At 36.3% G+C, this 26,850-nt stretch overlaps 1 protein-coding gene and 1 long non-coding RNA gene across 5 annotated transcripts in view; one reads left to right on the forward strand and one right to left on the reverse strand.

The window, feature by feature from the left end:
* Positions 1-26,850, forward strand: part of LOC136851473 (uncharacterized) — a 544,852-nt gene that overhangs the window by 423,066 nt on the left and 94,936 nt on the right. The window lies entirely within an intron of this gene.
* The window catches only part of LOC136851469 (uncharacterized), a 75,537-nt gene continuing 69,248 nt past the window's right edge, over positions 20,562-26,850 (reverse strand). For 2 of the 4 annotated variants that reach the window (XM_067125573.1, XM_067125572.1), the window contains exon 3: positions 20,562-21,620. In XM_067125573.1, coding sequence (XP_066981674.1) covers positions 20,952-21,620 — 669 coding nt within the window. In that variant the 3' untranslated portion in view covers positions 20,562-20,951. The remainder of the gene's footprint in view (positions 21,621-26,850) is intronic. The other 2 variants (XM_067125574.1, XM_067125577.1) reach the window with 1 other exon arrangement.

Consider the following 26,850-nt stretch of genomic DNA (forward strand, 5'->3'; position numbering starts at 1 on the left):
TACTCTCGACCAGTTATATAACTAGTTGTAGTTATATATATCGTTGTTCAACCGGTAGACTGTAACTGATATCTCGTATGTTTATTTTTTTTTTGTAGTTTTTCTTTTTCTTTCTTCGGTTACTCTTAAGTGATGATGGTGCTGTTTTTGCTGTAAATTTGCTGTTTTTGCCGTAGAGTTGCTGTTTTTGCCGTAGAGTTGCTGTTTTTGCTGTGGAGTTGCTGTTTTTGCTGTAGAGTTGCTGTTTTTGCTGTAACGAAATGAAAAGCCTATTTTGAAATACGAAACTGCTTTTAATCATTTAACCTATTTTGAAACTTGCTTAATCTGTTACTGTTTTAAAAGTTTTTTTTTGCGTTCTTTTCATTGAATTAATTCAATTTTTGTGAATTTTTGCAACTTTAATACACGAATGACCAAGTTGATTGAAGTCGAACCTCCCCCTCCTCCTGCCCCCTAGATTTAAAGATGCCGTTGGTACTACCCGCGCCAAAGTCGTCACCTATAATGAAAATATTAATTTCAATATTTTCTCATATTGCCTCTTCTCTTTCTTTTCTCCCATATGCTGCTTCCATAAATAATCCTTATGCGCATCGGTTGCTAAAACACGCATAAACAGACAAAACAGAGGATGTGTGATATCCGTTCTGACAGGAGGTCTGTACGTTCAGACAGAACATACCGGAAGCGAGGTCGAGATTTGGACGAATAACGTTCTCGCATACACAATCTTATCGTCCACCGAACAGACCAGGACTCAGTATAGGACTTCTGTGAATATTCTTGCCCCAAAAGTGACTGAAGACTTGACGCTGAGTTAAGTGACTTCAAATGAAATCAGCTGCTCTGCTGAGTGATGAGGAGTTGTCATTGTACTTTCTCAGCAGTTGCTGGGGAGAATAGAAGTTTGCGTCACTGAGATAGAACAGAATCTTTGAAGAAAAGTCAGTTGTATTTTCACGTGAGACTGAATTGAATTCGTTGCTCCACTGAGTGAGAAAATGCCAGTGTACGTTTTCAGCAGGCTGAGGAGAAAATAGCAAAGTGAGAGAGAAGAGAATCGTTTGCTCAACTGAGTGAGAAAATGTCATTGCACTTTTTCAGTTGATGGAGGAGATAATAGCAGAGTGAGACTGAATAGAATCACTTGCTCTACCGAGTGAGGAATTAGACTGAATAGAATCATTTGCTCTACTGAGTGAGGAATCGTCAGTATACATTCTCAGCAACTGATGCTGAGAATAGCAAATACAGCATCCAGTTAAGTGAGAAAGAAGAGAATTGTTTGCTCTACGGAGTGAGTGAGTGTCAGTGTACGTTTTCAGCAGACGGAGGAGAATAGCGAAGATACCATTCAGTTAAGTGAGATAGAACATGTTCGTTTGCTCAACTGATCGAGAAAATGTCAGTGTACTTTCTCAGCACAAGAAGGAAAGGTCGACGGACGTAGCTTCGAGTTAAGTTAGATTAAGCTTAACAAGTTACATGGCTTAAAAAATTCCAGTGGTATAGAGTGAGAGAAAGAGAGGCATTAAGAGGGAGTGAACATTCTCAGAGGAGAGAAAGGGTGACATTAAGGGGAGAGGGAGAGAGAGAGAGATAAAGACAGAAATTCAAATACTACAAAGCGAGACAAGGCTTAGTTATACTGATTTGCTTTTCGTATGATCACTGAAGACCTACTTAGTACATTCATCGTTTTTGTTATTTTGTGATGCTAATGTCTCTGAACATGTTCTAAAGTGAATAATGATGTTTAAAATCTTACTTATAAAGTATAAGTTATTTATATGAATTCTTGGGAGTAGAAAAGTTTGAAAATACATAAAACCGAAACCTTCCACTTTGTTATCCTTTATATTTATATCGATATTTACTTATTTTTGTTGTTATCAGTTGTGTTTTATTGTCAAAGCGTTTAGACAAGAATGTGGTAGGAGGGCTAACGAACCCAAATAAAACAACCTTCAACAGAATTCCTCCTCAGGGAAGGGTTAGTTAAAAAAAAAAAAAAAAAGACGAACAGGTTTTGGGCAAGGCTATATAGACAGATAGGCCTACGAGATATGGAATCTCAAATTTCCAACGGACGTGACCCGGCCGCTAACGAAGGCATCTCCCTTCCAGCGACGTGCGCTAAGCCCTTTCCAGACTCACCGGCCAGTGATCCAGTCCAGGTCGCCGAATATCCTGTATCATTAAAATCAGCTTGTCTGGAAAAGCTAGAGTATCAAGTATCACTGAAGTCAACTAGCCTGGAAAAGCTGGAATCTCCAGCATCTTTAAAATCAATTTGTCTGGAAAAGCTAGAATATCCAGCATCAATGAAATTATCCAGTTTGGAACAGCTGGAATCTCCAGTATCATTAAAATCAACTAGCCGGGAAAAGCTGGAATCTCCGGCATCGTTAAAATCAATTTGTCTGGAAAAGCTAGATTATCCAGCATCAGTGAAGTTATCTAGTCTGGAACAGCTGGAATCCCCAGTATCATTAAAATCAACTAGCCTGAAAAAGCTGGGATCTCCAGTAACGTCGAAGTTAACTCATCTTGAACAGCTGGAATCTCCAGTAACGTTGAAGTCAACTCGCCTGGAAAAGCTGGAACCTCTAATATCGTTAAAGTCGACTAACCTGGAACAGCTGGAATCTCCAGTAACGTTGAAGTCAACTAACCTGGAAAGGCTGCCCCCATACGAGCATCCCCCCGTCGTTGGAAACAGGTCTGGCGTGATCTTTCCAGCGACGGATCGGAAGGGCTCCTCCGCTACGGTGCTAGGGGCAGCCTCGGCGGCTTTCCCTTCGTTAGCTGTCATCGGGAAGGCGTTGACCGGCGGGGAAGGTGACCTCGGCGACCCCATCGTATGGCCGTTGGTGCAGCAACTGAAGTCGACGACGATGGCGACGCTGGAAGTGTCGTCAGAGGCGGAGGTTCCTGGAAAGAAGAAGAAGAAGAAGGGGACGCTGAAGAAGATGAGGCTTTCCAGGAAATCTCTGAAGAAAAGTTTCAAAACAAAGAAGAAGAAGAAGAAGAAGAAGAGTTGCGTCATACATGCCCAGAGTCCTTCAGTGCTGTGAGAAATGAAATTAGGAATTTGTTAGCCTTATTAATTGTCCAGATACCCTTGAGTTCTCTTGATGCTGGAAATATAGGAAGAATCCCTGGAAATATATCAGTCCCCAGTTCAGTTAGTCAGGTCTTTCTTGTCTCATTGTGATCCATTGCCACTCAACAGGCTGTGGAAGTCTCGCACAACTCCCAGTGACACAGACTCCAGGGTTCTCTTGATGCTGGAAACATATCAAGACTCCCTGGAAACATATCAGAGTCCCCAGTTTAGTCATTCAGTGATTTTTACTCACTGATCCATTGAATCACAGCCTCTGAAAGTCTTGTGCAACTTCCAGTGACAAAGACTCCTGAGTTCTCTTGATGCTGGAAATACATCAAGAATCCCTGGAAACATAGAGACCCCAGCTCTTGATACTGGAACTACTGTATATCAAGAGTCCCTGGAAATATATCGAAATCCCCAATTCACTCCTTCAGCATTTTTGCATCTTCGTGATGCATTGCCACACTGAACAGACTCTGGAAGTCTTATGCAAGTTTCAGTGATGGTCACGTAAGCAAGTGTTACCAGGCCAATTCTTTTATCGTTACGAAACTGCACACCAATAATGTTTTGCTGCAAGGTACTTAACAAACAGCTGTTATTGTTATTATTATGTAATCTGCCATTAAAGCTACTTGTTGTATTCTCTGACGTAGTTTCTCTTGACCAAAAATAGATTATGTATTAGATCTCTCGGGTGTATAAAGAAAGCGAAAAATAATTGTAACATGTGACGTCACAAATTCAAATTTCATATTCTAATACAAGAATGTTGAGTGTGTATGAATACACACTCAGCAATAAACAAATGAATAAACATGAATGGTAATACCCAAGTTTTATTCAGCAGTGTTCGATCTCGGATGTTACTAGTTTTTTGTGGGTTGCATCTGAGGGTATGTATATATATATATATATATATATATATATATATATATATATATATATATATATATATATATATATATATATATATATATATATATATATATATATATATATATATATATATATATAATATATATATATATATATATATATATATATATATATATATATATATATATATATATATATATATATATATATATATATATATATATATAGAGAGAGAGAGAGAGAGAGAGAGAGAGAGAGAGAGAGAGAGAGAGTTGAAAAAATAAAAGAAAGGAGAAGTAAATCTGTGAAGTTTCTCTCTCTCTCTCTCTCTCTCTCTCTCTCTCTCTCTCTCTCTCTCTCTCTCTCTCTCTCATAATTAATCTTAAGGCATTTTGAGCTGCCATATAATTTATAAATTATTATAAAATCAAACGTGCACATGGTCACGAAATTACTCCATCATTCCTTTTCACCTCCATAAACTAAAACTGTCTCGATTCCGGTATTAACAAAATATGAAATTGTTTATCGACCAAAACCAGTCACCCAACTGTAAAGGAAAAACTAAGCGAAAATATCCCTGGCAATTAAAACCCTACAAAGCTTAAGAAAAAGAATAAAACCTGTCACTCACCGTCACTCTAGAAAAGATAATTTCTTTAATAAAAAGAGAAAAAAGGAACTGTCTCTAACCGTCACTCTGTAAAAGAAGATCTCTTTAACAAAAAACTGACGCAGGGAAACTTTGGCTAAAAAATCCCATCAGATTTGAATAGCCATCTTAAAGGTCTTACTTGGCAACAAAAGACATGAACGACTGTGACACAAAACCGTCGAATCATTGAAAGGTTCGGTTTTCTCAAAATAGATAAAAATGTGCTGTAGAAGTCACTCACAGTTTGAAGGTCAAATCCCTTGCGAGAGATTCTGCTCCCTTATGTCACGTAGGCAGGAGAATGCCGACTCTTGTAGGTTCAAGGGATCGGATCCCCTTCCGATCCTTCTTTGTAAAGGATCTGATCCCTCGCTGGCCTTGTACGGAGTTGATAGTAGTTGTTTGTCTTACTTTGGGATGCGCTACGTTTGCAGCAATCACTTTTCGGTTTCAGGTGCAAAAGCAACTTTCGCTTATGGTTTCAGACGCAAAAAACAACTTGGTTTTCTTTTAGTTATCGTTCTTGGTTTCAGGTAAAAAAGAAATTTAGTTTCTTTTCTCTTAGTTTTAGATTTGGTTTTAGATGCTAAAACAACTCGGTTTTCTTTTAGTTTTCTGTGATGGTTTCAGGTAAAATAAAAAAAAAACACTTGGTTTCTTTTCCTTAGTTTTAGATTTTGGTTTCAGGTTTTAAAAAAAAAACTTGTTTTTCTTTTAGTTTCCGTCCTTGGTTTCAGGTAAAATAAAAAAAAAAACACTCGGTGTCTTTTCTCTTAGTTTTCGATCTTGCTTTCAGATGCAAAAACAACTTGGTTTTCTTTTAGTTTTCGTTTTTGGTTTCAGGTAAAAAAAAAAAAAACACTCGATTTTTTTCTCCTAGTTTTCGTTTTTGGTGTCAGACACGAAAACAGCTTCGTCTCAAATTTCGTCTTCCGGTTTCGAATCTCGTCTTCGGTTTCTTTTGCTACGGCACCTGGTTTGTTCTTATTCCTTGGGTTTGTGGTTTCGGATGCTATATAGGATGGCTGCATTTTTATTTTATTTATCGTCGTTTCCATAAGTTCATCTGTGCTTGATTGGCTCCAGCTCGTTAATAAAGTTAAACCTTTTACGGATACAACATTCAGAATAAATCATAGTGATGCCGTTTTAAGAAGGGAATATTTGGCGATCAGAATGAAACGTCAATAATAATAATAATAATAATAATAATAATAATAATAATAATTATTATTATTATTATTATTATTATTATTATTATTATTATCATCATCATCGGACACTAATAATAATAATAATAATAATAATATAATAATAATAATAATAATTATTATTATTATTATTATTTTTATCATTATTATTATTATTATTCTTGAAAAGTAATCTATAAAGGTCACATGAACAATTATATTCTACATTCCCTCTTCGATGCTCAGTCGATCATCTCAATTCCCTTTTAAAAACGCAAATGAACAGGTTTTTTTTTATTCAAGGTCATCTTTGCCACAGAAATACGTAATGAGATCCCCCTTACGTAACCATTTGCGACTGAGCTGAAATATAATAGTTGATGCTATTCAATTAAAGCTGTGATTCTACTGAGTACGAAGGCCGATGAGAGAGAGAGAGAGAGAGAGAGAGAGAGAGAGAGAGATTGGGGAATAACAGGGAGGCGTCAAATGGGAGGCCTAAACAGACTTGAATGAAGGGAAAACCGAACCAGGGAGAGAATTCCACGGCTTGGTAGAAGTGGGAACGAACCAGTCGTTGAACCAAGTTATCCTAAGAGGATTACGGTTTTCCAATGCGAACGCTCCTATTAAATTTCACGACAGCTAATGATACCAATGAATTAGTTAGGATTGTAGGAGTTAGGAAAACTGGACTAGGGAGAGAATTCCATGGCTTGGGAGAAGAGGGAACGAAGCAGTCGTTGAACCAAGCTATCCCAAGAGGATGACAGTTTTCCACTGAGGAAATGTATATAAATTTCATGACAGTTAGTGATGTTAATAACACCTAATTTTAATTTTCATGTCATTTTGTACTCTTTAAAAGTAGAAATATTTAAAGTAAAATGATTTTTTTCAGTGAAAAATTATTATTATTATTATTATTATTATTATTATTATTATTATTATTATTATTATTATTTAATAATAATAATAATAATAATTTTTGACCACTTAAATTTTATTCCCCTCTTTGATATTCTTCAAACCAACCAGTCAGTATTCAGTGAGTAACCCCACTTTTAAACGAACAAGGTACCCAAGATCGGACATGAACCCTTCGATGTGATTAAAATAATAAAATAAAAAATAAAAAAAGAAGTAAGCATGCCAGTACCATCTACCGTCTAGGATACGCCTGCGTTAGCATGCGTCGTATAGCCAAGGCTACTACGAACACGACGCCGTGGATGCTTAGATAACCTCATTAGTAAATTGCTAACGGACGGGGGGAGGAGGGGGTGGGGGGGGAGTGGTTGCGATATTCACTGCGTATTATTGGCATTTGCGTATAATTTCTTAGGCTGTGCAGTGGGGTATTTGGGAAGGAGGGATTGCGATACTAATTGCGTATTATTGAGATCTGCGTATAATTTGTTAGCCTGTGCCGTGGTCGAGGTTGAGAGAGAGAGAGAGAGTCGAGGATTCGAAATATGGACCAAATAATTCTAAGACTGTATTTTCATATTCATTATTGTTAAAAAGAGAGAGAGAGAGAGAGAGAGAGAGAGAAGTAGAAGTTTCGAAATATGGACTAAATATTTGCAAGACTTTTTGTATTTTTTATATTCATTGTTATTGTGAGAGAGAGAGAGAGAGAGAGAGAGAGAGAGAGAGAAGGGGTCGAGGATTCGAAATATGGACTAAATAATTGTATGACTTTTTACATTCATTGCTATTGCTCACGAGAGAGAGAGAGAGAGAGAGAGAGAGAGAGAGAGATGGTTGAGAATTCAAAGAGGAGATTGTACAATATATGTGTGTGAGACTGTTGTTTATCTTTTTATTGTTATTTTTCAGAGAGAGAGAGAGAGAGAGAGAGAGAGAGAGAGAGAGAGAGAGAGAGAGAGAGAGAGAGAGAGCAGACTTATAAGTAGAAAAAACAGGCGATCGAATATAAATGCCAAAATAAATAACAATAAAAGTCGGAAAAACGAGTTCCGTTTTTTACCTGTTAGCGATTTTGAACTTCTTTCAGACTGGATGTAAATAAGGTTCTGATCTGATAAAATATGTGAACTGACTCTAAAAGCTTTAGATCATTCAGATAATTTAGATATTTCTTTTTTCACAGATGAGAACGAGCTGGTTTTACGATTCTGGGAATGAAAGTCCCTTCCTCTCTCTCTCTCTCTCTCTCTCTCTCTCTCTCTCTCTCTCTCTCTCTCTCTCTCTCTCTCTCTCTCTCTCTCTCCTTCTTGTTTTGATCTATAAGAATGAGTAGAAATACAATTTTTTAAATATTTAGTCTACATACATTCTACATAGTCTCTCTCTCTCTCTCTCTCTCTCTCTCTCTCTCTCTCTCTCTCTCTCTCTCTCTCTCTCTCTCTTATTTTTTGTCTATAACAATGAATACGAGTTGCAAAAATTCTCACAAAAGTTTAGCTTACATTTTAAATTTTTATTTTCTCTCTCTCTCTCTCTCTCTCTCTCTCTCTCTCTCTCTCTCTCTCTCTCTCTCTCTCTCTCTCCTTTTTGTCTATAACAATGAATACGAGTTGCAAAAATTCTCACAAAAGTTTAGCTTACATTTTAAATTTTTATTTTCTCTCTCTCTCTCTCTCTCTCTCTCTCTCTCTCTCTCTCTCTCTCTCTCTCTCTCTCTCTCTCTCTCTCTCTCCTTTTACGATTACTCTTATCTGATGAGATGCTATAAATTATAGAGAAGGGCGGAAGATGCTAAAGCGAATAAGAGGCTTATTGTGGACCTGTGGACTCGGACCTACCAACAGAGACGATGCTCCCGGCTTCTGACCTCAGCGTTCTTAACTTTGTAAATTGATGTGTTTCAGTTCTCTGTAAAAGAAAACTATTGTGCCGGCTTTGTCTGGCCGTCCGCACTTTATTCTCTCCGCCCTCAGATCTTAAAAACTACCGAGGCTAGAGGGCTGCAAATTGGTATGTTGATCATCCACCCTCCACTCACCAAACATACCAAATTGCAGCCCTCTAGCCTCTTCATTAGTTATATTTTATTTAAGGTTACAGTTAGCCATAATCATGCTTCTGGCAACGATATAGGATAGGCTACCACCGCGGCTCATACAAGATTATACCAAGACCACAGAAAGATAGATCTGATTGCGGTGGCCTTGATCGTACGGTGTAGCGGCTGTACAGAGAACTTCGGCGCATTTTTTACTTGATTGTTTTTGTTTTTGCCTGTACTTGGAATAAGAGCTATCTGTAATATTGCTATGTTACCGTGTCAGTTTATACAGGATATAACTATATCTTTTGCCTTGTAATTACGTATTTCAAATGATATCTTTGGCATGAGAGTTATAGATTTGAGCAATTTCTTTGTTAATTTTAATCGCTTGTCTTGAAAAGAATTGTTTTTATTATTTTTGCTCTTTAAAATTTGAGATTTTCTAGTGCTGAAGCGTCCTTAATAATAATAATAATAATAATAATAATAATAATAATAATAATAATAATAATAATAACATCCATTTTTTTAACCCAGGTCTGGAATTTGTGTTCAGGTTCTTCAGTGAATATCCCAGTTGTTTTGAAGATTTACACAACAACAAAGACAACTTCAAGAACAACTTCAGGAACAGCATAAACAAAAACAGCACCAGCAACAGCAATAATAATAATAATAATAATAATAATAATAATAATAATAATAAAATTTTTTCTAACTAGGTCTCGAATGCTACACAAGAAAAACAACTTCAATAACAACAACAACATCAACAAAAACAGCAGCAACAACTGCAATAATAATAATAATAATAATAATAATAATAATAATAATAATAATAATAACAACAACAACAACATTTTTTCTAACCAGGTCTCGAATGCTACACAAGAAAAACAACTTCAATAACAAAACAACATCAACAAAAACAGCAGCAACAACTGCAATAATAATAATAATAATAATAACAATAACAACAACAACATTTTTTCTAACCAGGTCTCGAATGCTACACAAGAAAAACAACTTCAATAACAAAACAACATCAACAAAAACAGCAGCAACAACTGCAATAATAATAATAATAATAATAATAATAATAATAATAATAATAATAATAATAATAACAGATTTTTGCTAACCAGGTCTCGAATGCTACACAAGAAAAACAACTTCAGTAACAACAACGGGAACAACAACAACATCAACAACAAAACCAGCAGCATCAAATACCGCCAGTGACTAACCTTCTGGCGCCTGGAAAAGGCTCGAATGTCACCTGCCGAAGACTAGATAGAGAAGAAGAAGAAGTCTCTCTCTCTCTCTCTCTCTCTCTCTCTCTCTCTCTCTCTCTCTCTCTCTCTCTCTCTCTCTCTCTCTCTCTGCCTGCCTAGAAAAAATAGCCCTTGCTATAAAAGGTGTGTGGCTTAGCTATTTTCTTTTTTATTTCCTTTATTTATTTATCGTCTTTTATTCCTTATTTATTTTTTTTCTTGATTTTCAGTCTGCTTGCCTATAAAAAATATTCCCTGGGCTTAAAAGGTGTGTGACTTAGCTATTTTTTTTTATTTCTTTCTCTATTTATTATCTTTTATTTCTTTTTGTTGTCGATTATTGGTCTCTCATTCTTTCGTTTTAGGTTATTAATCATTTATTGATCTTTTATTCCTTCTTTGTTTTTTGTTTAAACCACCTTTTATTTATATCTTTCTTATTGTTTTTGGTGACTTTCAGTACTGAGAATTGTCAGACAAACGAATTGAAGGTTATTTTAGGACAAACGGAAAAATGATGATTTTTTTTATCACTATTGTAATTCCTAATCATAATGATTATTTTTATCATAACTCCAAACTCAAGAGATTATGTTTTTATCCATTTATTATAACTCCAAATTCAAGGGAGGGTTATATTTTTAATATACATTTTCCATTGGTCGTAGGATATTGTACTGAATCACATCAACAGCTCGAAAGTGGCTACGCAATAGCACCATGGTAGGGAAACGAAAGTTTCAAAGCGCCCCCTAAGTCATTGCAAAAAGGAAAGAGAAGAGACTTCGATTTTACCAAATGGATTCTTACTTAAATTAGTGCCAATAATTTTTTTATTAACATCCAAACCATAGGCCTATCCGGATGAACCCAGAGCGTTGATCTTGAAAAAGAAAAGTGGAAAGCTGTAAAAAAAAAATGGTTAGGCCTACTTGCCTTTAGTTTTTTATTTTTTTGGTGGGACGGTAGGCCTATTTATCTTCATTTTTTTCTGTAACTAAATAAGGACCTGACTCCATAAATATTAAATCGTGGTGCCAAGGATCTTAGCTATTTTTGTAAAATAAAAAAAGAAAACCTGTTTTGATGAGTCACTGTTAGTGGCGTCCCTGAAATATAGGGGTGGAATCGTATCAGGGAGAGAGAGAGAGAGAGAGAGAGAGACTCTCTCTCTCTCTCTCTCTCTTCTCTCTCTCTCTCTCTCTCTCTCTCTCTCTCTCTCTCTCTCTACGTCCAATACGATATTCTAAGTGTATTATTTATATATATATATATATATATATATATATATATATATATATATATATATATATATATATATATGTATGTATACATGTGCGTGTATGTTTAAATGTGTAAACAAACCACACTTAAATACACATGCAAACATACATACATACACACACACACACACATATATATATATGTGTGTGTGTGTATTTAAACTAAATTCCTTTTCAAATTAAGACGAAATGAGAAGGTTCAAGGATTCCCTTAAGCCCGAATATCGGGTCAAGAGTCAATCGTACGTCAATTAGTTCACATGGGTATGGGTATCAATAAGTTATCTCGAGGCTGCGCACATCGAGCAGAATCGTTCTCATGGGTATCACGGGGCATGGCTGTAGAAGATCCCTCACGTGTGGGTACTGGGCACGTCTGTGACGGGTCATTATTAATGCCCGGCCATACCTTATTCGTGTCTGAGATTGGAGAGGAAGGTCTTATATGTGAGAATTTAATTCTTGGGTATTTTTTCATTTGATTGTTTTTATATATATATATATATATATATATATATATATATATATTTATATATATGTTTCATTAATATATTATATATATATATATATATATAAATTATAATCTTATCTTTTAGATTAATTCACTGAATGTCCATTTCATTATTATTCATTATTATTCATATTGATGGTGTCCGCTTTCATCAGGAGTGATACGCAAAAAAAAAAAAAAAAAAAATGTCATAAACTTGATAAATGGTATTCCACAGGATGGAATGCGTAAACGATAGAATAACGAAAAATAGATAAATGAAATAAAATTAAACTAAACTAGAAAATTTAAGTAAAATGAGATTGAAAATATAAAATGAATTATTGAATGTATTATTATGGCAGCAATATGTCTTTTTCCCCTTAGAGGCGAGATTGGGTGTTGTTAGGGACTCTTGAGAGTGTTCAGCTTTTGGTTCTCAGAAATCTTGATGGGATGGGATTGCTAGCCTCATGCCCTTCTACATCCAGGGTCCTACCCACCAAGGCTGACCGACAACGGGCTGGTTTATTTAAACAAATAAGTAAACATGTAAAAAATGCGCCGCAGTTTCTTCGGCGCAACCGAGTTTTCTGTACAGCCGCTACAGCGTATAATCAATGCCACCCAAAATAGATCTATCTTTTGGAGGTCTCGGCATAGTGCTGTATGAGCCGCGGCCTATGAAACTTTCAGCCGGCTCTGGTGGCCTGTGTTGTTGTGGTGCCAGAGGCACGATTATGGCTAAATTTAACTTTGAATAAAATCAAAACTACTGAGGCTAGAGGGCTGCAATTTGGTATGTTTGATGATTGCAGGATGGATGATCAAAATACCCATTTGCAGCCCTCTAGCCTCAGTAGTTTTTAAGATCTGAGGGCGGACAGAAAACGTGCGGACTGAATAAGTTGCTTACTGGCAGAAAAGCCGGCACAATAGTTTTCCTTTGCAGAAAACTAAAAGCCAGAATGATGTTTTTTTGCTTTTATTTTGTATTTTAGAAAAGTACAATCTCTCGTATACATTATTCTGGCTTTTTATTTATTGTTTCCGGTCACATTATAATGATCCACAGCAAAAAATAAGTTGATAAATGGTAGATAAAAATATGAAGTGTAAATCAAGATATGGGTGATGAATGGTAGATAAAAATATGAAATGTAAATCAAGATATGTGTGATAAATTATGAAATGTATATCAAGATGTGTGTGATAAATGGTAGATAAAAGTATGAAATGTAAATCAAGATATTTGTGATAAATGGTAGATAAAAATATGAAATGTAAATCAAGATATGTGTGATAAATGGTAGATAAAAATATGAAATGCAAATCAAGATATGTTCTTTAGGAAACGATTCAAATCCAGGAGTGGATTGGGATCCATCTTTCGTCTCCAGCTGAAAAAATAATGAGATAAATGGTAGATAATGAATAATGAAATTTAAATAAGGTCTTTCAAGGAAGCATGACACATTAGGGTATCGTTACGGCATGGCGTAATGAAAGTTGAAGTGCGTCATTATCCATTACAGAGTCGTGTGATTCTCAAAACAGTTTCAATTTGTCCGTCGAACGCCTTCCGGTGGCAGTATCTAGCCCTTTCCTGTCTCTGAGTTTGTCTGCCTTTGTGCCTGTTTCTAAGTAGCATGTCATATATATATATATATATATATATATATATATATATATATATATATATATATATATATATATATATATATATATATATATATATATGTACACACATATATATTATACAATATATATTATATATATATATATATATATATATATATATATATATATATATATATATATGTATGTGTATATATTATACATGTGTATATATACACATATATGTATGTATATATTACTACATATATAAGCATTAAGCTACAAAGTCCTTTAATATCTAATTCACTCTACCACTGAAATAATATATTTTCATATATGTCACCCGAAGGGGAATTTTTTAGTTGATAATGAGTTCGTCGTGCCGTGGTTTCGAATTATGGAAAACTATAACGCAGGGCCACAGTGACGCGCATCGAACCACACGGCCATGATTATCAACTAAAAAATTTCCATTCGGGTAACTTATATGAAAATATATTATTTTCGTGGTAGAACGAATTAGATATTAAAGGACATTTGTAGCCTGATGCTTGTAGATGAATCACGGTGATATGATAAATTTCATTCATATTATATATCTATATATATATGTATTTATGTATGTACTATGTAAGACTCCACTTATCACATGTACCTTGGTGGAAATCAGTAATCCATTTGGGATGAGAAGGTTCAGTGACCGTTCTTGTTCCTGGTCCTGCCAAAATCTGGAATTCTCTTCTTACCCCCGTTGTTCCTGCTTCTTATGACTTTCGAGTCGAACTCCAATTCTCCTTTGTTTTAGTTCTTCGGGCCTGGGCAAGAAAAGAGCGTTAAGGTGCCCCTTAATATAAAGAAAACTTACCTGAGGTCTGGCCACATCAGTGACATCACCTGTCTTACCACTTTTATACTAAAGTGACTTCTCTAGCAACTTAATGAATGTGACCTCTCTAGCAACTAATGTGACCTACATAGGAACAAATGACAACAGGTCATTTCAACAGTTCGTGTTCTGTTAGACTTCCCTTCATTAAAAATTTCCCGTAGGGGGTAGCGTCGTCAGTGCACCTCACGCAGTGTACTGTAGGCATTATTTTAGGTTCTTTGCAGCGTCCCTTCCTTAGGCCCCTAGCTGCAACCTCTTCCATTCCTTTTACTGTACCTCCGTCCATATTCTCTTTCTTCCATCTTGCTATCCACCTTCTCCCAACAAATGTTTCATAGTGCAACTGGGAGGTGTTCCTCCCGTTGCGCCTTTCAAACCTTTCTACTGTGAATTTTTCGTTTCAGCGCTGAATGATCTTATAGGTCCCAGCGCCAGGCCATTGGCCTTAATTCTGTATTCCAGATTTAAGGACCGAAGGATGACGTGTCTGGTTTAAAGCCGGTTTTGCGAAGTAACTTCCCCTTCCTGTCGCGAGAAACGTTTGCATTCAATACGAGTCTGGCTATTCCGTAAATGTTTCTCTGCGCTTGTGGTCGGATTGAACTGATCCCTTAGATCAGGGCCGTCCAAGCTGTTTAGTCTGAGGGCCAGTCTTGAAATAGCAAAAAGTCATGCGGGCCACTTGTGTATGTATGTATGTATGTATGTATGTATGTATGTATGTATATTTGTGTGTATATGTATATATGTATGATGTAACACGCAGTAGACCCGATGAAACTCTTCTTTGCGGTCATAGATTTTGCCGGGAATATTTCTTTTATCCAGGATGAGCGGCAAATCTGATTTTTATGATGTAAAATAGAGAAATATATTTCACTTATTTTTCTCTAGCGGGCCACTTTCAAGATGAAACGGGCCACTTTTGGCCCACGGGCATGGGGTTGGGCCTCCCTGCCGTAGATAGAACGACTGGAAAAATTGATATTCTAGCCGTCACTGAACTAGTTTTATCAAGTGTTCACTCTATGCTGATTGTGATTTCCTGTTTATGATATATATTAATATTCCTTCGTGCTTTGGTTATGAATGAAGGTGGGTAAAAATGGCTGTGATGAAGAATGCTGTCGAGTGGGTGTAACCAGTTCAATAATTCCGGGTATGGAGACTTGTGTTGTCTTTAATAGGTCTATTATTAATGAGGTTTCAGAAGAAGTCGAGGAAAATAACTCAGTTCAAGAGTAATGGGATATGCACAGGTAGATACACATACATTTACAGTATATATATATATATATATATATATATATATATATATATATATATATATATATATATATATAGGTACATATATACATAAAAAAAAAAACAGCATTATGACCTCTAAACCAACGGCACATTTCAAGCTTGTTTGCAGTCACACCGCGCCTCCATTCCACAAGCGCGAACCCAATTTGCATGGGCATCGTGCCCCCTATCCATACCCACTACACGTCGGGTACATTACAAAGACCCAGGACAAACGTCATGTGCTGTACACTTGGCATTGAAAGTGAATGTGGAAACCACTTCAATCTGGGTTTTTCTTTTTACATATTTGAATACTAATTTACTCCTGTATTAATTTAGTCATTTATATATATTTATTTATTTATTTATTTATTTATTTATTTATTTATTTATTTATTTATTTATTTATTATTTGCTAATATTAATCTCATTTTCCTTTATTTCCTCTTATCTTCCGTAACTTCTATCAAATGAACACTTTGAATATTCTTTGTAGGCTTGAATTTCAAGTCATTGGTCCCTATGGGCTTGTTCTATAGGAATAGGGATTTATCTTCTGAATAATAATAATAATAATAATAATAATAATAATAATAATAATAATAATAATAACAATAATAATAACAGTGGTACTTTTGCCCTTATGTGTCTAAGTATTTGTAGGGGATTAAATAATTTACTTTTAAAAGGAATTTTTTTTTTTTGGCAAGGTATGTATTTATGTACTTTTTTTTTTTTACTGATGTTAGGCTGTTGTAAGAATTTGTTTTGAATGCAGTACCTGGAATTCTTGTACCACACGTATGGAACATAGAATATTCGACATTTCAAGGGTGTAGCTTCTTAGGAATCAGTTCAAAAGAGATTTAAGAAGGCGAATTAATTTTAGAGTCTTGTACTGTTATCTTATTTACGAACAGACACGCACATATATATGGAAACACACACATATATAAATATATATGTTACACACACACACACACACACATATATATATATATATATATATATATATATATATATATATATATATATATGTGTGTGTGTGTGTGTGTGTGTATGTATATGTGTGTACATGCTTATATATATATATATATATATATATATATATATATATATATATATATATATATATATATATATATATATATATATATGTCTGTGTGTGTGTTTCCCTGCATTCATGTATGTACAGATACATTTGCAAGTCTGCGTGCAGTTTTGAACGACAGATGTACCATGTAACGTTCAGTGGGACAGTTTCCTGTGTAGATAATGATTTGCCTGTCAACTCATAACTTTATTTTGACCTTTGCCACAACTCATAGCTACGTATTGCTCTTTCAGGGGCCCAAAATTACCATAATAACGAATGGGCGAGGAAGACATTTCGTCAAGAAAAATCTCATGTCAGTGATTATTAATTTAATTATTAATCCGAAAGATTTTTTGGAATATTTCGGTTACAAAAACCAAGAATTTTTTTCCCTCAGTATTAAGTCAACTGAGATTTGGATTAGTGATTTTTATAAACTATATTTGACTGAATCAGTCAATTATCTTTTCTTTCCTGAAAACTAATCTCGTCTTTCTGCATTTCCAATTACTTCTGTTGTTTCTTTCAAATGAACACCATAATATTCTTTGGAAGCTTGAATTTCAAGGCAGTGGTCCCTGTGGGCTTGTTACATACGAATTGGCTTCATCTTCTGAATAATAATAATAATAATAATAATATTATTATTATTATTATTATTATTATTGTTATTATTATTGTTATTATTATTATTATTATTATTATTATTATTATTATTCTCGGTCATCAGAGATTGTCAGTTGAAAATTGTAGTAATAATAATAATAATAATAATAATAATAATAATAATGATATTGTTATTAAAAGTTATGCTCAATCATCAGAGATTGTCATTCGAAAATTGTAACCCAATCGTATTCCAAAGACATCTATCTATTCGCGTCGATTAAAATTCACCGAACGAGATCCCACAGTCTCCATTACCCATCCCATTCCACTTCGGTAACTCTTTCCCATCATTTTCTCCGTATCGGTCTCTTCCGCTGCCGGAGGCGGCAGCAGCAGCAGTAGGTAGTTGCCGAAACAGGAAGTTGCAAGTCACTGGGAACGAGAATCGCTGCAGAAGCATTTCTTGATGATTCTTGCACTCGGCCGGTCAAATTTTTAAATCGTAAGTCAAGGTCAGTGAGTGGAAGGTCAAAGGAACCTTGGTCGGTGTTTCTTTCACTCGTCTGGCTGATTTTTTTTTTTAAGTTAAGGTCAGTAAGTGGATGGAAGGTCGAAGGTCAGATGAAACTAGGATTTGATGAATTATTTGGTGTTTCTTTCACTCGTCCGGCAGAATTTTTAAATCCTGAGTAAAGGTCAGTGAGTGGAAGGTCGAGGGTCAGAGGAAACTGTGGTTAGAAGCATCACTTGGTGTTTCTTCCACTCAGCCAGTCGATTTTTTTAAATTATAAGTAAAGGTCAGTAGGTGAAAGGTCGAAGGTCATAGGAAACTAGGGTTAGAAGCAACACTTGGTGTCTTCCACTCAGCCAGTCGATTTTTTAAAACCATAAGTAAAGGTCAATACGTGAAAGGTTGAAGGTCATGGGAAACTAGGGTTAGAAGCATTACCTGGTGTTTCTTCAACTTGGCCAGTCGATTTTTTAAAATCATAAGTAAAGGTCAATGAGTGAAAGGTCGAAGGGCAGAGGAAACTAGGGTTAGAAGCATTACTTGGTGTTTCTTCCACTCTTCCGGCAGATTTGTTAAATCTTTAGTAAAGGTCAGTAAATGAAAGGTCGACGGTTAGCAGAAACTAGGATCTGGAATTCGGTAATTATAAGAAAAAGTGTCACAGATTGTCAGTGTGATGTAAAGGAAGAGTGTGGTGGGGAAATGTCATGAATATTTCAATGGAAATTTCAAAACTGATCTTGAAAGTTTCTGTTGAATTCTTAAGCAGTCACTTGTAACACTTTTTTTGTTTCTTTGTTATAGTTTCCCAGAGTCGCTTCCTTGTAATGTCTTGGTAATTTGTTTCTTTTTTTGTATGTAAATTCACAGAAGTGAGATTTCTTTATTTCAGTGTCATTGAGCTGACATGAAGTGATTTTAGTTCATAATGACTAGAACTTATGAGTCATTGACTTGCAGAAAGTAACTTTGTAGTTTGTATCTTAGAATAATTAGATAATTTATAATTTCCCTTATCTTATAGGATTATTATTACCTTTTTTTTTTACTGTAGGGATTATTCGTACTCTTCATTGTAATGTAGAGATCATTTGTACTCTCCCTAATGATACTGATACCATTGAGACATTTTTTCATAATACAGGAATCATTGGTATTTCCATTTATGATGTAGGGATCATTGGTAGTTTTCTGTATGAGATACGAATCGTTGGTACTTTCGTGTTATAGGACGTAGAGTTCATTGGCTTTTTTTTTTTTTTTTCATATAATAATGGGTAATTGATACTTTTTGTTTTAGTGGTCATTGGTAATTTTCTCTTTGATATAGGGATCATTGGTACTTTCGTTTATGCTACAGGAATTATTGGTGCTTTCTTATATGATCTAGGAGTCATTGGTACTTTTCTTTATGCTGCAGGGATCATTGGTACTTTTCTTTATGCTGCAGGGATCATTGGTACTTTTCTTTATGCTACTGGGATCATTGGTACTTTTCTTTATGCTACAGGGATCATTAGTACTTTCCTTTATGCTACAGGATCATTGGTACTTTTCTTTATGCTACAGGGATCGTTGGTACTTTTCTTTATGCTACGGGGATCATTGGTACTTTTCTCTGTGATGTGGGAGTCATTGATACTTTTCCTGTATGATACAGGGATTATTGTTTGATTCTTTTATGACATAGGGATCATTGGTACTTTTTCTGTGATGTGGAGTCATTGATACTTTTCCTGTATGATACAGGGATTATTGTTTGATTCTTTTATGACATAGGGATCATTGGTACTTTTCTCTGTGATGTGGGAGTCATTGATACTTTTCCTGTATGATACAGGGATTATTGTTTGATTCTTTTATGACATAGGGATCATTGGTACTTTTCTCTGTGATGTGGGAGTCATTGATACTTTTCCTGTATGATACAGGGATTATTGTTTGATTCTTTTATGACATAGGGATCATTGGTACTTTCCTTTATAATATGAGGATCACTCATTTTCTCCTAATGCAGTAAGGTCAGTGATACTTTCTCATATGTTGTAGAGATCACTGGTACTTTAGCTTATACAGAAAATTGGTATTTTCCTGTATGATACAGGATCAGTGATACTTTTCTCATGATGTGGAGATCATTGGTATTTCTGTTATAGAAATCATTGGCATTCTACTTTATGCTAGAGGGATATTTATTAGTCCCTTCCCTTTTGTTAATAGGATGTGTACTTTCTTTTTTGATGAAGGGGTCATTTGTAGTTTTCCTTTTTGATATAGGGATTATTTGTAGCCTCCATTTTGATAAGGGGATTATTGGCACTTTCCCTTGTGGCATAGGAATCATTGGTGCTTTCCTTCATAGGATTTTCCCTTTGACATAGAAATTTTGTGAATGGGACGCCTTACTGTTATTTTCTGACTTTTGGGACATTGGCCACTTTCCTTCACAAAGATGTCAACTGAAGCCTTGTATTGAGGGCCACTGTAATCTCTGTAGCTGACAGTACAAGTGTTTACAATTCACTCTTCTTATGGGACCTTTGTAGTTAGTCCTTTTCAATAAATTAAACCATAACTGGAATGGTCATATATTATTTTCATGTTGTATCCATCATGAACCCTCAGAGCAAGCTAAGTCAAATTATTATCGCAGACATTCGTACACGGGATAAGAACAGAAGCATTTCAAGATTATTTTAATTTATTATTTGACAGTAAATTGTCAAAAGATAAAAAAAAAAACCCTTAAAGCTAAGGATCACAAGGACGCTTTCCGCTTGACTTTGCACTTTGCTTCGACTCCAAACAAAGTGGAGGAGCGAAAAGCTTATCGGTTATAGAATATTATATAAAATATATATATATAACATGTTGGCCTTAAGTCTAGTTGGTAACAAGGTTGTCACTGAGCGGGGTCTGATAATAACATTAAATTTTTAACAGGGCACAGCATTTTGTACACAGGTTATTCATGACTTAACTATTAACATTTGTACATATAAATATCACCCGGAAAGAGAATATAACAGTTAAAAATCAACAATAAATTATTTTAAAATAATGGTCAACTCCTTTACAAGATCGACGATCTGTGTACGTCGACCACTTCAATTTGGTCTCTGACATTCCTTGTTACCTCTTCATCTTCTTCTTCCGCGCTCCCGTTGGAGACGTCGACGTTGGAAGAGACCTCCAGCGTGGGCATCGTCGCAGACCGCAGGTGCTGGACGATGGGGTTCCTGATGGGGTCTTCTGCTGTCGCAGCCGCGTCGGCGTCTCCAGCGATAGCCGGGGCCAAATAGGAGAACGCAGCTGTGGCCGTAGCTGCGGCAGAAGCTGCGGCGGTAGCAGTCACAAGGGAACCTCCGGCCTCGTGGATCGAAGGCAGGATCCTCGGGGAAAGCGCCCTCGGAGACCTGGGGCTCTGGTAGGCTGGGGGACACTCGCGGATCTCGATCGTCAGCATGTTGTTGTTCTTCTTCTTGCTGCTGTTCTTCTTCTCCTCGTTGCCGGATCTGGCTTGCGACTGCTTCTCGACGCAGGAGGACACCGAGGGCACGTCCGCGGGGAAGCAGGGGGACACCACTCCCGCCGAGGGCATCTTGAAGCCATCCGAGACGACTGTGAAGTAGGCCGGAGGAGGCGCCTCGGTCTTCATCACCTCGTCGTAGGTGGGAGGCTTGTCGGATTTCTCCCCATTCTCGGCGTTCCTCGAGTGGGTGAGGACGCGTAACCTTATCTGCTGGGAGAAAGAGGAACGAGGTTAGGGACCTGGAGATGTTCGTGGTGATATAAAAGAGTTACGAACTTTTTTTTTTTTAATGAAAGTTACACATTTCTTAGGCCTAAATCTCTGACACTTTTTTTTTTATTGTTGATGCCCTTCTCCATCATTTCATTCGATCTCGCTTTCTCTTGAGAGAGAGAGAGAGAGAGAGAGAGAGAGAGAGAGAGAGAGAGAGAGAGAGAGAGAGAGAGAGAGAAGGGGTAAATATTTTCTTAGGTAGGTAATGGTTCAGTCAAGTATCTTTCGAGTTGTGATGTAAATGAACCTAACAAAAAATTAATATATTAATAAAAAAAATAATAAAAAAATAAATAAATAACTGAAAATAAACAAATAAATAAAAATAAATAAATAAATAAAGTTGAATAAATAAATAGAAAAATCGAAAATAAATAAATAAATAAATAAATAAGTACCTTTGATAGGCAGTTACATTGGGTCCTATTTTATTCTGCACGGGAGTTTAACTGCAGTATGATACTTCAGAAATTTACTTTGAAGCCTTACCAGAATCTAAGACTGGAATTTTCTAAGGGGTTATGACTAATTTTTTCTACTTGAAAGTTCCTATAATTTCTGAAGGTTGTGATAGGGACCATGCCTGTAAATTTCCATGAGTTATGACTGGAAATTTCCAAGGTTTGTGACCGGAAGTATGACAGGATATTTCCCTTGTTTTCAAGAGTCAGTGACTGGAAGTGTCCTTAAATTATGTGACTTAAATCAAAGAATGGAATCTTTCACGACTGGTCACTGTATATATGGCTGGCAGTAGATTTAGATTCAGACTGCTCATATGACTGGAATTATAAGTTGAAGTTTTTTGACGGCTCAGAAAGAAAGATTATTAGTAATCTTACATAAATCTGGAAGGAAACTTGGGTTTGAATTTCCAGAGGGTACGACTGGAAATCTCATTCAGTTCCAGAGATTCTGACTAAAGATTCTCTTTATCTCAGAGAATATGACAGTGAAACTAGCGATTCTGTTACTGGAATTGCGAGTAGAAACGGCACTTCTGAGGAAGTACTCTAGCCAGTCCGCCAAATTCGAAGAAAGGGTTCTTGTTCATGTCATCATTTGCTCCACGCCCTCTCATCAGAGACACATCGCGCATGCGTCAGTTGCGCAGAAACATCTGCGCAGTGGAGCTCTCTGGGTTCCCAGGCTTCGCGGGTGATGTTCTCAAGGGAATAGGCCATCTCAGATTAGAGAGAGAGAGAGAGAGAGAGAGAGAAAGTGCGTGAACTGTGCAGTTTCGTTATGGTTTAAGGCTTCAAATAAAAGAAAAATTTAACGAGTGAAGTTAACATTTATCATGTCCCGTGCAAAAAAAGATGGATACGTGTTACAAGGGGGACGTTCAAACGACCGTTAGCGCCCCCACCCACCCCTCCAGGAAGTGGGACCGTCATTGTCTCGTTTATCGCAGGCCGGGTCCTGGACCAGACCGACTTTTCGGTCATGGAGCCGAGGCAACGTACGTGACCTCTCTGAAATGAGTAATGACATGGGGCTGGGTTCGAAATTCTTATGAGAATAAAAAAAAATCTTGTAGGAAATTGTATTTCGGTCCAAACTATTTCCTGGTTTTAAAAATTTTGCCTTTTTCTCGTCAGAATTTTTTATTCAGTTTTTAATAGCAGTGATAATAAAATGATTATTGTTATTATTATTATGATTGAGTGGTGGGTTTTAGCACTCATTGCTTCTTTTACTGTCGAACTTGAGAATAACAGTCTAACTTGTTCAGAATATATATATATATATATATATATATATATATATATATATATATATATATATATATATATATATATATATATATATTTTTTGTGTGTGTGCAGTACCTGGATCAACAATTCATACAATTATATAAAGCGTAATTTACATGTGATGTTGTTGTTGTTGTTGAGACTGCAATTTTCCAAGAAGAAAAAACGAATACATCAAAACTGAGCTCGATGTAATTTCCGATTTTAGTTGATGAGAAATTCCTTTGTCCTTTGTATAATAGAAATAGAAGCTTATATTTTTTTTTTTTTGCGATTTGTGGATAATACTGGTTTTATATTTTTTCAGTCGTATCTAGAATCATATATTAGCAACGATTGACTCGCAATGACTGGCAATTTAAAAGCGTGAAGGCACACACTCATTCCTCTCAACTAAATCCATTTGATTCTGCTCAATTCCGCAACGCTTAAAAACTCCCTGGAAGCCGCGGCCACTCCAGAGAGAGGCCTTGACCGTGGCATTCACAAATGGCCTTCCAGCCGAGGGGGTTCTGGAAGGTACGACGCCTCTGGAAGGTGAAGAAGAAGAAGGAGGAGAAGAGGGAGAAGAAATGGAGTGAGGAAAAGCTACGAACAGAAAGGTGACTTTGGATAGATAATCGGAGATATCAACACAAGAAAAGTTACCCCTGTTCGACCGCGACATTGTTCTTTTGTCCTTTTTTTCTTCTTCTTCTTCTTCTGCCATTGGAGACCAGCTCCTCTCCTCCTCCTCCTCCTCCTCCTCCTCCTCCTCCTCCTCCTCCTCCTCCTCCTCCTCCTCCTCCTCCTCCTCCTCCTCCTCTCTCACCTTCAGGTACCCTTAGCGGCTGCTATAATTATATTCTTCCAGCCACGGACGTGGTGGGCCTAAGAGAGAGGTGAGGGACTCTTAGGCCTAAACATTTATCTACCCCTGTCATCTGGCAAATCTCTCTCTCTCTCTCTCTCTCTCTCTCTCTCTCTCTCTCTCTCTCTCTCTCTCTCTCTCTCTCTCTCTCTAATACCCAGGCGAGTCTTTCCGTGGTCAGCTTAGCATGATGACTTTTTATCTCTCTCTCTCTCTCTCTCTCTCTCTCTCTCTCTCTCTCTCTCTCTCTCTCTCTCTCTCTCTCTTGGAGATTAACTGTCTGATTACAAGATTTGTGACGCTTGTATTATGGGCCCTGGTCAGTCTTCCACTCCCCCCTATGGGTACAGAATGCCCAAGCCAGACAATCGAAAACTTGTCAAGTAGATGACATGGCAGATACGTAAGATACGTAAATAACCTACGCTGTTGTATACAGAACAGACTTAGACAATAGAGAAGAATGTGAAATTCAGGCCAAAGGCCAAGCACTGGGACCCACGAGGTCATGAGGCACTAAAAGGGAAACGGTGGAAAGGTTTGAAAGGGGTAACGGGAGGAAAACCTCGCAGTTGCACCATGAAACAGTTGTTAGGAGAGGGTGGAAAGTAAGATGGAAGAAAGAATATGAACGGAGGTACAGTAAAAGGGATAAAAGGGGTTGCATCTAGGGCACGAAGGTAGTGTGCTATTCCACAAGTGCAATTTTCATCAATTTTTTTGTTTAGGTTTTCCAGTATATAACTCAATTCTTCTGTATTGGCAGGAATATCATTTGTTTTGAAATTACTGAATAAAAACAGTTGAAAACAATTCTTAAATATCTGAATAATTTCTTACTTTATAAATCAATTCTCAGTCACTTCTCAATTTAAAGCAATTCTCAGTCACTTGTCAATTTCAAGAAGTTCTCAGTCATCTCAATCATTTGTCAGTTTAAAACGGTTCTCAGTCACTTCTCAATTCAAAGCGGTTCTCAAACATCTCAGTCAATTGTCAGTTTAAAACGGTTCTCAGTCATTTCTAAATTCAAAGCAGTTCTCAGTCATCTCAGTCATATGTCATTTTAAAACGGTTCTCAGTCATTTCTCCGTTCAAAGCAGTTCTCAATCATCTCGGCCATTTGTCGGTTTAAAGCAATTTTCAGTCACTTCTCAATTCAAAGCAGTTCTGGATCATCTCAGTCGATTGTCAGTTTAAAACGGTTCTCAATCATCTCAGTCACTTCTCAATATCTCTTTTACCAGTTCACCAATATTCAGGCCCTTTCAAAGTAAATAACTAAAACGTCTCAATAAAAATAATAAGCAAATATAGAAGAATAAAACCAATAAAACAACGAAGACACCCTACAAAAACGCACAAAAAACCCTTCATTTGAAACAAATACAATTAAACAAAAACAACCAAACGAAAAACTACGCAAATTGACCCCCAGCATGGGCACTCCTTTATTTTAAGTCAAGTACCGAGTACCGAGAGAGAGAGAGAGAGAAGTCCCTTCAGTACACGCGTACCGAGTCCTTCTTAAGAAGGATATGCAAACATATCCGGTTATATACGGCCGCAAACGCCACAGATTTACATAGAAATTGTTGCACACTTGGCCGGGAATACAAAGACGAGCTCTGTAATGGGTAACTTCCGTTAGTGTGTCTGTATATATATATATATATATATATATATATATATATATATATATATATATATATATATATATATATATATATGTATATACTGTATATATATATAATTGTTTGTGTAGAAAATTTGCATACACACTAAACTCCGGATTCACTGAGAGAGAGAGAGAGAGAGAGAGAGAGAGAGAGAGAGAGAGAGAGAGAGAGAGAGAGAGAGAGTGTTGCGTGTTTATTTAAGAAAGAAAGAAAGAGACTTGGAAAAAGAGAGAGAGTCTGTCATAGTGTGTGTGTGTCTGTGTTTAAGAGAGAGAGAGAGAGAGAGAGAGAGAGAGAGAGATAGAGAGAGAGAGAGAGAATATATATACTCTATATATAGGGCTTGCACAGGATCAGGGAGAAGCCATGCTAGAAGCCAAGGATCCTAAGGTCAAGGGAGAAGAAGAAGAAGAAGAAAGAAGAAGAAAGAAGAAGAGGAAGAGGAAGAAGGAAAAGAAGGACCTGGTTGTGCTAGAGCCTTTTCACCGCACTATGACTATGAAGCCTCTTCGGCGAAATATTCCTTACGAGTATAATATTCACCAGTTTAAAGAAACATGAAAATTTGTTCTCACTTGAAGGTAAAATCAAGATGATTTTCATTTATGTAAATGAGATAACATATTTTTATGAGTTTTCACTGCAGTGAGGAATTTTTGCGGTTTATTCTAGATCATTACTTAGTGTAATAATTAAGGTGCAGTGGTCATGGCTGTGATTGTGATATAGCCTGAGATTTATGATTGGCAGTGTTCATTTTGTATTTATGGTCCTTTCAATTCGTTTAAAACTTTGATATTACAGCGAAAAGACGTTTTTATCAATCAGTATATTTAGTTTATTTTCGTATATCATTTGATAAAGGATCAACACATCCAGTA

The sequence above is a fragment of the Macrobrachium rosenbergii genome, chromosome 23, assembly GCF_040412425.1.
Source record: "Macrobrachium rosenbergii isolate ZJJX-2024 chromosome 23, ASM4041242v1, whole genome shotgun sequence".
NCBI lineage: Eukaryota > Metazoa > Arthropoda > Malacostraca > Decapoda > Palaemonidae > Macrobrachium > Macrobrachium rosenbergii.